Below are 16,102 nucleotides of genomic sequence, written 5' to 3' on the forward strand. Positions count from 1 at the left end.
TTTCCTACGAAAATGTCATCATTCGTTTTGTGTAGACGGTCGAAACGAAACAACAGTATGAAGGAAACGAAGGAAAACTTTTCGCGCACATCTCTAAGAAGTATGCTTCTGCAGTTTACACATAACTATGCCAGCTTTTTAAATAAAAAATAGTAAATCATTCAGATGTGCAAAGTCAGACGATGGAGTGTTTTATAGTCTAAGAGTCAATTATCCATGTTAATAGCTAATATTCTTGCTTAAATGAATTGTGAGCATGAAAAAAATGCAATTGGGGCAAATGAGAATTTGGTTTTTTTTTTTTGTTTTTTTTGCTAAGGACTTCACAAAATCCAAAAGAAAATTTAAAATATAATAGAAATAACACTTAAAAACGTGATAGTAGAAGAAATACAAGCAGAGGGCTTTGAAATACTTAGCATTTTAAAGTCTTGGTTTCAATCCCTGGACATTTAACCTTATCTGTGATAATGAATTAGGGCTGCTATCTCTCCTTACCCTCAATGGACTTTTAATTTATAACAGCAATATGGCAGACCAATACAACGTGATCCTTCCATGCTGGGAATACTTATTCAATCTGCAAGTGCAGCTGGATAAGAATTTCATTTGATTAGTTATTGATAACAACTTCTTCATGTCTTCATAAATGGGGTGAGAATTAAATGTGAAGCAAAGTAGACTTTGACAGATTTGCTCATCTTTAAGGTTATATATCCCACAGTTGTTCAATCTATTGCTTTTATTGGAATGTACCTTTGGATATGTAGTCAATCACTAACATTTCCCCCATCCTTCTCATGACAATAAACTGGATGGAATCAGACAGAAGATGATTTCAGGATAACACAACTATGATATCTACATCAGAAAGAAACTTGGAGGTTAGCACAATGTCTGCACTTTAAAAGAAAAGAGGAAAAGAATACATGATTTGGTTTAGAACTATTGTTCGGAATCAAGTGGAGCAATTTCAGGACTGTTGTCCTGAAAACGGAAAAGGAAATTGCTGCATTAGATAATAATGGGCTATTATGACAATTAAACATTAGTGGCCTGTTTACCAGCACTGTAACTTCTTAATTAAAATATAGATTCTCGATATTCTGAATTATACTTAATTACACTTAGCCCTTCATGTTCTACGCATTTAGTGATTCAAAAAGGGAAACAGGTGGGTTGGCCGTAATTTCTCTGCTCAACAGTCCACTGGCCTGAAATATTCCTGTGTGATCAGGTCATGGTGGAGAGAGCCATTAGCAGTTGGCAGCTCCCATTTCAGTGAGGTGATGAAACCACTCTAGATTTTAGCCTGAACATCAAATGAACTAAGCGATGTGCTGAAAACCTTTTGGAGACAGAATTTAGTTGCTAAAGGTTCAGCATGTTGAAAGTTCTAATTAAAATCTGGAGCAAATACGTCACCCCATTGACACAGAAACCACATGTGAATAGCTAAATGAATAGGACAACTCAGTGCAGGACAACTAAAGAAACTAATTCTATGACAGCTATATTTAGAGAAGGCACTGAAAAAAATAAATGTTGTTCAGATAAGCCTCAGTTAACAAAGCAGATGTATTCCTGAGCTTCATTTATTGAACAGAAACTCTGTTCCCAGAGTTAGAAATCACATGGAAAGAATAGGGATAGGTTGCTACACCATCAAAAAGAAGAGCAGTTCAACATCTTTTAGAATTTTTAAAATTTCAAACTGCACTGGGTCCAGTGGTTTTCAACATCTTCATCAATGACTTGGATGATGGAATGCTTATCAAGCTTGTAGATGACACCAAATTGGGAGGGATAGACCCAACTCCAGAGGATAGGATTGGCATCCAAAATGACCTTAACAGATTAGAGAGGTGGGCCAGAACTAACAAAATGAATTTCAACAAGGAGATATGTAAGATAATATTATTGATGACTTGAAGGTTGGGTTGCTGATCTGAAGATTGCCAGTTCAAATCCAACCCGGGGAGAGCGCGGATGAGTTCCCTCTATCCAGGGCCGTAGCCAGAAAAAAAATTCGGGAGGGGTTTTGAAAATTTGGGGGGGGGGGGGTTTGAACCCCTAGCACACACACACACACACACACCCCGCTACAAACCTGTCAATATCTGCTTGAGATAGTGCCTGGTGGGACTCTTAATGTTTTGCATCTCATAGACTTAGCATGAGGATTTGGTTAACCAGTTAAAATTCATAGTAAAGCAGGGTTTTTTTAATAACCTGAAAAATTCCAGGGGGGGGGTTGAACCCCTAACCCCGCCCCCTCGCTACAGGCCTGCCTCTATCAGCTCCAGCTCCATGTGGGGACATTAGATAAACCTCCCACAAGGATGGTAAAACATCAAACATCTGGGCGTCCCCTGGGCAACATCCATGCAAATGGCCAATTCTCTCACACCAGAAGTAACTTGCAGTTTTTCAAGTCATTCCTGACATGAACAAAAACCTTAGGAAACACAAAAGAAATGCACAGATATAGGATGGGTGGCACTTGGCTTGAGAACAGTACATGTGAAAGGGATCTAGGAGTCTCAATAGATCACAAGCTGAACATCAGTCAACAGTGGGATGTGGCAGCTAAAAAAGTCAATGAGATTCTACATTGCAGCAACGTAAGAATAATGTCTAGGGATCTCATCACATTCAACCCCCCCCCCCCCCCCGATTCACCACAGATCGTGGCGAATCTGGCAGTGCCCGGTGTGGGACATGGGGAACCCATTGCCCTGCATCGTCCGCCTTGCCACTCACCCACCCAGGTCCATCCCCATTGTTTTCAATGCAACACGGGAAGCCACGCATGTTGCTGTCGCTGCTTCCTGAAATGATTTCACGAAACCTTGTCGGAAGTAGATTGATATTGTGTGATGAGAGCTGGCAGGTTCTGTTCCTAAAGAGGGGTGCAATTGTCCCAGGACAGGCAATTTTGTCTAATGAGGTGATAGGGTGTGGAGAACCCATCATTCCATGCCCCACATCACCTGCTCACCGATTCCCCATATCCCATGGGGTGGAGCGTCACCACCTGGCTTCCCTTCATTGCTGGGAAGGCAATATGGGAAGGCTCCAGTGTTGCCGCAGTGGCAACATGCACTGCTTCCTCTCTTCTTTTGGCACAGTCCAGCCTGTGCCTGTGTATCGTGGGATGGGCTCCATGCTGAAAGTCGAAGAAAAGCAGTGTACGATGGGCAAATCGGCCCATGTGATGAGGTGGACAGTCCCACTCTATTCTGCTTTGGGCAGACCTCACCTGGAATCCTGTGCCCAGTTCTAGGCACCACAATTTCAAGAAGGATATTGACAAGCTGGAACATGTCCAAAAAAGTGTTATTCAAGTGAGCAATGGTTTGGAAGACAAGCCCTATGAGGAGGGCTGAGAGAGCTGGGAAAGTTTAGCTTAGAGGCTGAAAGGGGACATGACAGAAATTCACTGATTTAGTATTGGTCAGATGCAGACAAGGTTTTGAGAGGGGTTGCCCAAATAAGAATAAATCTATCAGTAAATTTTAGCTAGAGTGGGGATAATTCAATCCTCACTGAATTCACAGAGGCCCGAATATGCTTTTTTCTTTTAGCTTGAAACCATCAAATCTTACAATTGAAAGCAGTACTCGCATTGGCTCTGGGAATACTGACATTTTGCTTAGCCTGACCCAAACGTCTTAGGTCATTCCAGGTTGCCCAAATATCAGGCTGTCAGAAGTGTAGTGGGGTCACCTGTTTTTAACCATCTATTTTACCTGAAACTCAGGGGGAAATGGCCCCCTCCTTCCAAGCCTCTGCAGAAACCTACAATAAAACAGCATGCTCCACTGCACCTGAGGACAGTAAGTGATTTTGGGAGGTGAAAGGGAGATTGTATGATGTACAGAAATTCAACAATTTGCTGTCCTTCACTGCTCGTCAATGCTGGCTGTCATTTTGCCTGAAGTTATGCATTTGACTTTTTTTTTCTTGAATCTTGAAAAGTATGCTGAAATTATTCTGCACTTAAAAAATGATGAATACAACCCTCCAAATATAAGTAGGTTTGGGTTTTTTTCTGATATCAGGGGAGAGGGCACTCCCGAACAGAAGCCAAGGCCATCCGTTAACTGGATGTTCCCAATTTTAGCTACTTTGGAAATGAAATCCTTTTGTGAGTAAATAAATTTAGGCTTAGCTCTCACATTCCACTAATTCCTTTCAGGCTTGGCTGATATTTTCTGGAATTTCCTTCAGGCCACATGCTATGCCTTCCCAAAGCCTAAAGCCAGCCCTCCTATCCCATAGCCACCATGCCATCACTGAAGTGAAGGAACCCTGTCCCTTCCGCCTTCAGCCTGTTAATGCCCTCAAAATGAGAGAGCAAATGCATTTCTAAAGTGATTTAACTGCAAAATCTCAATCAATAAAGAGAAATTTAAAGGGATTATGCTCTTTCAACCTCTGTTACAAATGAAATTCTCTCTCTCTGTCTCTGTCTCTGGCCATTGGTTTTCTCAAATCTTTTATATGTCAGTTACTGACCATTTCCTGTGACTTGTCCCCAAAGTGTCTTCAATGCCATCTGGCTGGTAGTTTTATTTTTAAGTGCAGGTGAAGAGGACAGTAAAACCAAGGACCCCTGCCAGTAAAAAAATCTCTCTCTTGCAGGCCTACACTCCCCTGTTGCAGAGCAAGGCAATGAATATTTCCTACTTTGGATTGGTTACAGAAGTATTCTATATGTCCCCATTGTCTCTACTGATTTCTGTCTATCAGTTGTCAGAAGATATTAAAACAAAATAATTGGACAGCAAACATGGAATGCACTTGCACAATCACAACATATTTTGAAACACTGGCAGCTGGTGACTCTGATCTCAGTGGGTTGCTGGATCCATTCATACTTTAAATAGGCTCTGCATCATGCATGGTTCATTTAAAGCAGGGGTGGGAAATGTGTGCCCATGGACTGCATATGGCTCCCTAGGGGTCAATTTCTCTTCAAAAACTGTCCCAAAATATTGTTTAGTGGGTGTGGAGGCATTTCCTCCCTGTTTGGATGTGGACACCAGGGCCTTGGCAGGAGAAAGTAGCAGAGGAAATTGTCTCCGTTAAAAGAGGTAGCTGCCCTGCTGGTTTCCAAGCTGCTCAAGAGATGGCAGGGCGGTTTCCTCTGGAGGTGGAGACGAATCTTTTTCCCGTCTCCACACTGCTACTGCTCAAAAAAGTGCATTTTGCTGGTGTGAGTCATTAGAAGGGTTCTGGCAATAGCTTCTTGTCCACAAGAAAAGGTTATGTAGTCAGGGATGGGAACTCAATGAAATGCAAAACTTGTAACAGTTACTTTTTTTACTGATGCGGGTCCTAAGATCTGCCAGGGAGGCCCTTCTCTCAATGCAGGTAATGACCTACAAAGACCTAAACGGTTACGGTCCTCTTTATCTTCATGATTGTATCTCTCCCTACGAACCAGTGCAGGCTCTAACCCTCCAGGTTTTTTGGAAACACCTGAAAACATGGCTTTTATACAAGCTTTTGACCATGTTTAAGGATTATGATCACTATATTTAAAGACTTAGTGAGTGGCCACTGTTGCACTTTATGAGAACAGATATTGTACATAGCCACTAATTTATAGACCACTAGCTGTGCCCGGCCACGCGTTGCTGTGGCAAAGTGATGGTGGTATTGGTTAAAAATTGTTGTGTAATTTTTATTTGACGTTATTTGCAATTTTTTATTAATTTTATTGTAAGTTATATTTTTATTTATTATATTTTATTATTTTCTTGTATTATTTTTAGTTATTTTCTGTTATTATAGTATTTTATTGTATTAATTTCTAGTGTTTTTTATTATTTTTTATTGGATTGCTAGGAGACCAAGTTGGAGGAGCTTAGCCTTCTAACTGGCAGCAATTGGATAAAAGCAATTATTCCTCTCTCTCTAATTAGGACTTTACTTTTCTTTTCTTTTTGTTGTATCAACTTAGAGGCGTGGATGATGGGTTGTGTTGTCAAATTTCGAGGTTGGGGGGGCCTGTAGTTTTGTTGTTTTGTAGGTCGCCGTGATGCCATCACTCTTTTATATAGATTGGGGTTTTTTGTATCTTTAATTGCTAGCCATTTTATGTGTAATGGTGTCAGCTCACCACAGCCGCTCCTGAATGAACACACGAGACTCTCTGTGGTATCACCAGGAACTTTTACTGTAGGAAACATGAACATCAGAAAAGCCAAGAATGGGAGGCTCCGGCCAACCCTCCTTTATATACCCTCCCCCTCATTTGAACAGTCTCTTCCCGCTCAGTAAAACCCCGCGCAAATTCCCCGCCAAGTCCATCAGCCGTTTCTCCTCCGAGTCCTGGGACGCAGGTGTCTTATCAATGTCAGTGACCCTGAAACTCAGAGCCACATCCAGGCTCTAGTAGCAGGGTTCTGACATGGCGTCCTCCTCCCCTTCGTCCTGGAAGGAAAAGATTAAACACAACTATTGTTCTCCGCTGTCCAGAGTTCCTTTATACTTTTTTAACAGGCTGCAATGGAATACCGGGTGTACCTTTCCTAGGTCCTTTGGTAGCCTCAGCTCATAGGTCACTTCGTTTATTCTTTTTGCTACCCTGAATGGCCCTATATAGCGTGGAGCCAATTTCTTGGATGGGAACCCCAATTTCAGGTTTTTTGTGCTCAGCCAAACCAGATCTCCTTCGCCCAATTTGTCCCCCTCTCGGCGCCTACGATCCGCAAAGAGCTTGTACTTCTTTTGTGTTTCCCGCAATGCCTCTACCACGGTTTGCCACCCTTGCTTGATTTTGGCCGGCCATTCCTCGTCGGTCTGGCCCTCCCCTTCCTTCCATTCGGGTAGCCTGGGGAAAGGTGCCACCTCCTGTCCGTATACTATTTCGAATGGGGCACGACCTGTGGCCGAATGTACGGCCCCGTTAAAAGCCATCTCAGCAAACGGAAGAAGGTCCGCCCAATCATCCTGTCTATAATTGGTGTACATCCTTAAGAATTGGCACAGTGTCTGTTGGGTACGTTCGACCCCCCCGTTGGTCGCGGGATGAAAGGCCGAGCTCAGGTTCCTTTCTGCTCCTAACAGCTGTAAGAATTTTCCCCAAAATTTTGCAGTAAATTGGACTCCCCGGTCACTAATTATCTTGTCGGGACACCCATGTAGGCGATATACATGCTTCACATACAAATCAGCAAGTTTTTCAGCTGAAGGGAGTTTTGGCAGAGCCACAAAGTGTGCCTGTTTTGAGAATAGGTCCAATATTGTCCAAATGTATCTGTGGCCTCTGCTGGGGGGTAGTTCGCCTACAAAATCCATGGCTACGCATTCCCATGGCCTCATGGGCTCCACCACCTTCTGCAATAGCCCCTGGGGCTTCCCCGGTGGTGTTTTTCCCTCTGCACATAATTCACACTGCGTGACGTATCCCCTGGCGTCTTTCCTCATTCCGGGCCACCAGCATTGTTTGGCCAACAGTTTAATAGTCCTGGTGGGGCCTAGATGACCCGCACCCTTGTTATCATGGTACTTCCTTAACATTTCTCGTCTTAAACATTCAGGAATATACAATTTCTTATTTACAAACACCAAATCCCCACACAATTCTCCCTTTTCTTTGTTTGTTTGTAACCATTTGTCCATTCCATACGCTCGCTTCAACTCTTCCTCCCATATTTCTCCTCCCCCCGTGGAAATGGCAGTACGTTTGTTTTCTTTGGCCGCTTGTGCTCGAGTTAGTACTGCCAGGCCCCATTGCTTATCAAGAAAAATACTCCCTTCAGATTCCTGAATTCCTCCCCCGTGCTGAGGCATCCGAGAGAGAGCGTCAGCGAGTATATTATGTTTCCCCTGGAAGAATCTGAGTCTGAAATCAAAACGGCTGAAATATTGGGCCCATCTAATTTGCTTCGCTGATAGTTTACGAGGGGATCTTAGATACTGTAAATTTCTATGGTCAGTCCACACCTCAAACGGTGTTCCACTTCCTTCCAGAAAGTGTCTCCAGCACTCTAGTGCTTTTAGAATCGCTAAGGCTTCTCTCTCCCAAATCGGCCAGTTTTTTTCTGTATCGCTAAACTTTTTTGACAGATAGCCACATGGCTTCAGGTTCCCCCCCTCGTCTTTCTGTAGCAGAACTGCCCCATATGCCCGGTCTGACGCATCGCAATGTAATACAAAGGCTTTAGACATATCAGGGTGCTGTAGGACAGGCTCCTCAGTAAAACGCTTTTTAAGGGCTTCGAAAGCTTCCTGGCATTCTATTGTCCAGGTCAGTTTGGCCCCTGGGGCCTTCACTTTGGCTGTTTCTCCCCTACCTTTAGTCTTTAACAAATCCGTTAATGGCAAAGTGAGGCGCGCAAAGTCCTTGATAAATGTTCTATAGAAGTTTGCGAACCCTAGGAAGGATTGCAGCTGCTTCCGTGTTTTGGGGGCTTCCCACCCCCTCACGTCTTCTACCTTCGCAGGGTCCATCGCCACTCCCTGGGAGGAAATCCTATACCCCAGAAAGTCTATCTGGTCTTTATTGAACTCGCACTTGGCAAGCTTCGCATACAGTTTTGCTTCTCTCAACTTTTGCAGGACTTCCCTGACTAGTTCTATGTGTTGCTCCTTAGTCCGAGATACTAACAATATGTCATCTAAAAAAACAAAGACTCCCTTGTACAACAATGGATGCAACACTTCGTTGATTAATTGCATGAACGCGGCGCCTCCGCCGCACAAACCGAAAGGGAGCACACGATAATTGAATAATCCGAATGCACAGGAGAAGGCCGTCTTCCACCTGTCCTCTGGTTTAATCTGCAATTTATGGTACGCTTCAATTAAGTCCAATTTAGTGAATATCTGTCCCTCCGATAACTGGGCGATCAAGTCCTTCACTAAAGGTAGGGGGTATTTATTTCCAGAACTGATTGCATTCAGGCCCCTGTAGTCAATGCAGAGCCTCAGCGTTTGGTCCTTTTTGCGCCTGAACAACACAGGCGCCCCTAGAGGGGAATTTGAAGGCTCTATGAAACCCCTCGCTAGGTTTTTATCAATGTATTTTCTCAGTTCCTCCTTTTCCCTAGCCGACATTGGGTATATTTTTGCCTTAGGAAGCTCTGCTCCTGGGACTAGCTCTATCTTCACTTCAACTCTCCGCTTCGGTGGGAAACTGTCTGCTTCCTTCTCATCAAATACGTCCACAAAATCCCGATACTCTGGGGGTAATTTATCTGCCAGTTCTGCTATCCTGATAGAGTCTTCCTCCCCCCTTTTCCCCGGCTCCCTTTCCACTTCCTGGCTCCCTCCTTCCAACTTCATCCTGAAGATCATGCTCTTATCCTCCCAGTTGATTTGCGGGTTGGCCTGCCCCAGCCATGGCATGCCTAGTATAACATTATAGCTGGCTATTTGTGATATCACAAATGACACCTTTCCTTCCCAACTCCCTATCTTACACTTTACATCTTCGGCACTGTACTTAGCTAATGATCCCGATGCTGTGGATCCGTCCAACTGCGAAAAAGCTATTGGGGATTCTAGGTTCGTTCTTTCGCATCCCAATCCCTCGGCTAATTCAGGGGAGATGATGTTCCTGGAACATCCACAATCCACAAATGCTTTGCAGGTTGCTTGTTTGCTGCCACTTTCCAGCTGAATGGGGACCACTATCATGGCTTTGTCCTGACTTACCAACCCCCCCGAGTGGTGCCTCATCGGTGGTTCTTCCTCGGCGCGTTTCCCTGCCACGGCTCTTGGTTTGGGCGGGCCTCCGCCTTCCCCTTTTCTCTGCCAGCACTCGGCAGCCCTGTGGCCCAAACGGCCGCACACGAAGCAGCCCCTCCTGCTGGTGCTCACGTTCCCTGTCGGCTCCGTTCTCCTCCCGGCTGGGGTTGATCCCTCCTTCCGGCTCCCCTCTTTCATCTGCGGCCGCTGCTGTAGCCCTCCTCGGTGCCTCCTCGCCTGGGCCAGCGATGTCTCGATGCGCCCCGCCAGCTGAATCCATCCGCGCAGTGTGTCAGGCTCATCACGATGCACCGCCCAGGAGAGGATCTCCCGCCTGAGCCCCTCTTTGAAGAGTTCTATCTTTGTCACTGCAGACCATTCCGGCACCTTTTCAGCGAGGCATTGGAACTCCTCCGCATACTCAGATACCGACCTCTGCCCCTGGGAGACGGTCTTCAACTCCTCCCTCGCCCGGATCTGCTCCAGTGGATCTCGGAAACGGGTCTCCAGGGCCCCCATAAAGCGTCGGAGTGACCCCAGACATGGGTCGCGCCGCGCGTGTAGTTGAACGTACCAGCTGGCCGCTCCCCTCTTCAACACTGCACCAATGGCCCGTACCCGGCTGGATTCCGTTCTAAAAGTGTGGGCATTGTCCTCCATATAGCCCCTCACCGTGGTCAGGAAAAAATCCAGTTCAGAGGACTCTCCCCCAAACTCGATCCTTAGTTCCTCTCGTCTCGGTAGGGGTCCCTGTGGTGGCAATCCCCAATTCTCCGCCCGTCGCAAGCCCCCTTGCGGGCCAGTGGGCCCCGCTGCTGCTTCCCTTTGTCCTGTGCCACGCCCGGCATTCGCCAGGGGCACCAGGGTCTCAGTTGGGAGCGTAGCCGGGATTCTCGGAGGCTTTTCCCCTTCGTCGTCACTCTCCTCCACCCGCGTCAGGCTCGTTTGGATCTTGGGCCGGGCACCGGGCTCCTTTCGCATTTCCCTTCCCTTCGGTGCTGGGAGGTCTGCAAAGCCCTGGCTGCTTCCCATGCTCACGTCCCACATTGAGCTAGCCCGGAGTTCCCTTCCTCGCTCCGGCTCCGCCAAAACCGCCAGGCGCTCCATCGCCCTCGACATCACTGCCAGGGTGGTCTCCATCGCCGACATCCTCTCCTCCAGAAACACCATCTTTTGCGGGCCTGGGGAAGGTGAACCTTCCTCTCCTCCGGTGCTATCTCCCCGCACCACTCCGCGCCTCTGGGTTACCCCATTTGGCTGGGCATAAGCGGTGGATGACGCCAGGGCCGCCAGCTGGTGGAACTCAGCGTCCGTCTCGGGAGTGGCCCTTTCCGACCTTCCTCCTCCGGCGCCCAAGAGCTCTTCATCCTCCACTTGCATGTTACACCTCACCGCTACAGCGGGATGGTGTCCGTATTCTTGGCTTAGTGTCAGCTCACCACAGCCGCTCCTGAATGAACACACGAGACTCTCTGTGGTATCACCAGGAACTTTTACTGTAGGAAACATGAACATCAGAAAAGCCAAGAATGGGAGGCTCCGGCCAACCCTCCTTTATATACCCTCCCCCTCATTTGAACAGTCTCTTCCCGCTCAGTAAAACCCCGCGCAAATTCCCCGCCAAGTCCATCAGCCGTTTCTCCTCCGAGTCCTGGGACGCAGGTGTCTTATCAATGTCAGTGACCCTGAAACTCAGAGCCACATCCAGGCTCTAGTAGCAGGGTTCTGACATAATGGGGTTAATTTTTATTGTTACAGTAGTTTTGCTTATCCAACGTAAACGGGCCGGCAGAATGTTGGATAAGCGAATATGTTGGATAATAAGGAGAGATTAAGGAAAAGCCTATTAAACATCAAATTAGGTTATGATTTTACAAATTAAGCACCAAAAACATCATGTTATACAACAAATTTGACAGAAAAAGTAGTTCAATACACAGTGATGCTATGTAGTAATTACTGTATTTATGAATTTAGCACCAAAATATCACGATGTATTGAAAACATTTGACTACAAAAATGTGTTGGATAATCCAGAACGTTGGATAAGTGAGTGTTGGATGTGAGACTCTACTGTATTAATTTTATCTCCTTGTATTCTATTATATTGTACTGTGTTGCACTATTGAGTGCCTCCTGTGAGCCGCCCGAGTCTCTCTAGGGCAGTTGTTCTTAACCTGCAGTCTCCAGATGTTTTTGGCCTATAACTCCCAGAAATCCCAGCCAGTTTACCAGCTGATAGGATTTCTAGGAGTTGACAGCCAAAAACATCTGGGGACCTCAGGTTGAGAACCACTGTTCTAGGGAGATCGTGGTGGGATACAAATAAATGATGATGATGATGATGATGATGATGATGATGACTTTTTTGAATGAAAACTGCCAGAACCCTTCAACCTGCCAGGCTTCTGGAAGTTATAGGTTTTAAAAGTTAAAATCTCTAGATGTGCCAAAGCAATCAATCAATCAATCACATTTTATTGATTAGCCCATTGGCCATATCAAAACATTTAACACATAGACATACATGCAACATACAGCCCATGGGCCAAAGCAATTCAAAACAAGTTGAGTTGTGGGGAAGGATAGAGAAGAAGAATGGTAATACCACACAAATATTCTGGGAGATACTTCCAAGGATAGGGAGGAGAGGGAGGGCCAACTAATGAGAACGTTTCAAGTCTTTTAAGGAAGGAAGCCAACTTTTGAGAGTAGAGGATAGTGAGCAAGGATGGGCTGGGATATAAGAGCAAAAAAATAAGAGTGGCAAGGCCATGGAAGACTCTGAAGGTGAGAAAAAGACACCTGTGCAGATTCTGGGAAAAGCTGTGAAGTCACTGTAGGGATTTAAGGAGGGCATCATTTGACCTGTGACACTAAGGTGGGCAAATTTCTTTCCCCGTGTCATTCTTAAAAGAGTCCCATGCTCTTTTGATCTTATTATACTGGGAGCAAGTACGTCCAATGATTTTGAGTGAAGAATGCTGTATAGGCATGAGGAAGTCAAGGTAAGATAACACATGTCTAATGAGGAGTCCTCCAAACAATATATTCTGGGAATGGGCCAGTTGATGGAGGCCCTTCCTCTAATAGCTGCCACTGCTTTGGACTCAGAGGAAGAAAGTAAGATGAAGGTACAGTTCCACCATGCCTTATACTACCAGGAGGTTTCTGACAATAGCTTCATGTCCAAAAATGAACATAAAGGAAGCAACAGAGGATAGATAGCTATGGAAGCCTCCTCCACCCCATACCAACTGCCACTCCCCTGGCCTCAAAGAGAGAGAAGAAGAGGAAGGCACAATTCCACCATGTCTAGGTTCAGAAGCAGAAGAAAGGCCTTCCATCCATCTCAACAGCCACGGTCCTAACGTTGGAAGAAGAGATGAAAAGACAGGTACAAGTCCATTGTTCCTAGACCAAAAAGAAGATCAAGAGCCCCCTTTTATGCCAAGTGCCATTGCCTTGGCTATGGAGGGAGAGAGAAAGAGGCAGGATCTGCTAGACTTAATCTATATTCCAGTTCCATGTGTCATATCTTAATTAGAATGTTGGTCTAAGGGAAGGAAACTATTATGGTATATTGTTATTTTACTTGTAAAGTGTGCTGTACAATGATGGCACAGTGTAACAATAATAATTATACTAGGGGCACTAACACAGGGACACTTGTGTATGTATCTGTCATACTTTCTCCCGTCCATTATAGTGACCTCATACATTTCATAGAGTTTGCTTAGACATAAAGTACTCAGAGGTGGTTTTGCTGAATCTTTCCTCTGAAATATAGTCTACAGCTCCTGTTACTCATTCATGGTCTCCCAGCCGAGTACTAGTCAGAGCTGACCCTGCTTCACTTCCAAAATCAGAATTACATGACTTTGTTCAGCATGTGGAATTTGCACTGATGACAATTTAAAGCATACAAAAAAAATGTTAAACAACTTGTAAGTGAGGGACAAGGGTAGGATTTCAATTAGTAGTCTGGTGCCAAAAACCTACAAATCACGTTTTTGATCTATTGATTCAGTCTGATTGCCTCAACCCCAGCTGTTTCCATAAATCAACCCATTCAAAAGCACTACAAAAGGAGCTGATGGTGTCTGCTGCGTGCTAGAAAGGAAATGAGCTAGAAAGGGAATGGACACTTCAGTTCCCGGTAGGGCAGTTTCCAAGTTAGCTGTAATATAATTGACTTAGTTTTCTTATTGTTGCGTGTGACTTATTTATTTCTGACAAATGGCGAACCTAACACAAACGTATCATAGAGTTTTCTTGGCAAGATTTGTTCAAAGGGGTTTACCTTTCCCTTCCTCTGAGGCTGAGAGCGGAATTCTATGTGGAATTCTGTGACCAAGCAGAGATTCACAGAAAGAAAAGTCTACCTATTTAGCAAGGTTTGCAATGCTGGTTTATTATCAGTAAATGTGATATATATGTAGTGGAAAAAGTTTAAGAAGCCCTAGTCTAGCCTGCATTTTACTAGTTTCTTTGTGAGAATATCTTGTGAAAGGCTGAAACCAAGATATGCTACATCCACAGCATTCCCTGCATCTACCAAGCTTGTAAAAAGAGATAAGGTTAACCTAGCATGATGTATTTTTAAGAAACCCATGTTAACTTTGAGTGAGCATGGAATTCTTTTCTGATGCTATTGCTTAAAATATTCTTGCTGCATTACACAGTTATAGGACAATCAAACCAAATCAGGTTTTAGACATGTCACTGGTCCTGTTCTCAGATGCCTACATGTTGAAATGGTTCTCAGCACTAAAACAATGCTGAGTAGCTGTTCTCAAAGAGGCTGGCATGTGATAATTTATTTGTTTGTTTGGTTTCTAGCCTATCTCCCAAAACGGGAATTAAGGCTCATAATATATGCCGGCTTCTTTGTTATAGAAGTCCAAGAATTTGTGGTAGGAACAAATGGATCAGTCAAACTGCAGTGTGTACCCATTTCTCTTCCTTTTCTCCTTCAGAGTTTCTATTTATGCTTTCATTTGCAACCATTGCGAAATTTTCTTCCTTTGCATTTTGTTTCCCACTCAAAGCATTTACATGGAGGTCCATACCCTAAAGGCTTGGAATTCAGTCTGATCTTAGAAACTAAGCAAAGTCAATCTTTGTTATTACTTAGATCAGGGGTCCTCAAACTAAGGCCCGGGGGCCGGATGCGGCCCTCCAAGGTCATTTACCTGGCCCCTGCCTTCATTTATAATATAATATTTTTATATCAGTTTTAATAATATAATATATTTTATATACATATGATATTGATAATAATATTATCATTTTATACAATATAATACTAATAATACCATATAATACTATACTATTAATTATATGTTATATGTTATATATAATATTACAGTATAGTGGTATAGTTCAATATAGTAATATATAATGCTAATATTGTGCTATGCTAATAATATAATATATTGTATGTACATACAGCTGCTCTGAGTCCCCTTCGGGGTGAGAAAGGAGGGATATAAATGTAGTAAATAAATGTAGCAAATGAATAAATAAATAATTTTAGACTTAGGCTCGCCCAGAGTCTGAAATGACTTAAAGGCACACAACAACAACAATCCTAATTAACCTAACTATCTCATTGGCCAGAAGCAGGCCCACACTTCCTATTGAAATACTAGTAGGTTTATGTTGGTTAAAATTGTTTTCATTTTTAAATATTTTATTGTTCTTTCATTGTTATTGTTGTTGTTTCGAAATACAAATAAGATATGTGCAGTGTGCATAAGAATTTGTTTTTTTCGAATGATAATTCGGCCCCTCAGCAGTCTGAAGAATTGTGGACCAGCCCTCTGCTTTAAAAGTTTGAGGACCCCTGACTTAGATGATAGACCACCAGTGAATGCCAGGAACTGCAGGCTATATTTCAGAGAAAGAACTGGCAAAACCACATCTGAGCACAGTATTCCTGGATTAAGATAATTCATAGGATCACCATCAATCAACAGGCAATCTGTAGGCGCACACACCATAACTTCCTCTCCTTACAAAAAAAAGAATGGATACTTTTTAGAAAACACACTTGTTGCCTCGTGGCTGCAAAAGCTTCTGAAAATGATGGGATGCTTTTATCCACCCCAGGAAACCATGAAGGAAGGATGGGACTCAAAGCTGCCATTATTGTACTATGTTCCCAGGGGACTCCCAGGGATATATCCTATATATTCATGTATACTTCCAGAAATTGAAATCAAAACATTGACCTCCAAAACTGAGTTGACTTATCCACAGGTCAGTGGACGTTTCATTTTAAAAGTTATCATCTCTCAGTAAAGTCACAAAAGGCAAGAACTAAATCCATATTATAGAAGAACCATGAGGATTTCAGATGTCATCTCTGCACCTTAATCCAGGAAGGGACAGA

The 16,102-nt window shown here is 44.0% G+C and overlaps 2 protein-coding genes across 4 annotated transcripts in view; both read right to left on the reverse strand.

The window, feature by feature from the left end:
• Positions 1–16,102, reverse strand: part of tnr (tenascin R) — a 676,393-nt gene that overhangs the window by 487,177 nt on the left and 173,114 nt on the right. The window lies entirely within an intron of this gene.
• On the reverse strand, positions 6,167–11,444 carry LOC134298637 (uncharacterized). Its single transcript, XM_062979425.1, has 2 exons — positions 9,673–11,444; positions 6,167–6,444 (listed from the first exon to the last, which is right to left on the reverse strand). The coding sequence occupies exons 1-2, from the start codon at positions 11,218–11,220 to the stop codon at positions 6,403–6,405; spliced, it is 1,590 nt and encodes a 529-aa protein (XP_062835495.1). The 5' UTR covers positions 11,221–11,444; the 3' UTR covers positions 6,167–6,402.

Source organism: Anolis carolinensis, chromosome 4 (assembly GCF_035594765.1).
Source record: "Anolis carolinensis isolate JA03-04 chromosome 4, rAnoCar3.1.pri, whole genome shotgun sequence".
Lineage (NCBI taxonomy): Eukaryota > Metazoa > Chordata > Lepidosauria > Squamata > Dactyloidae > Anolis > Anolis carolinensis.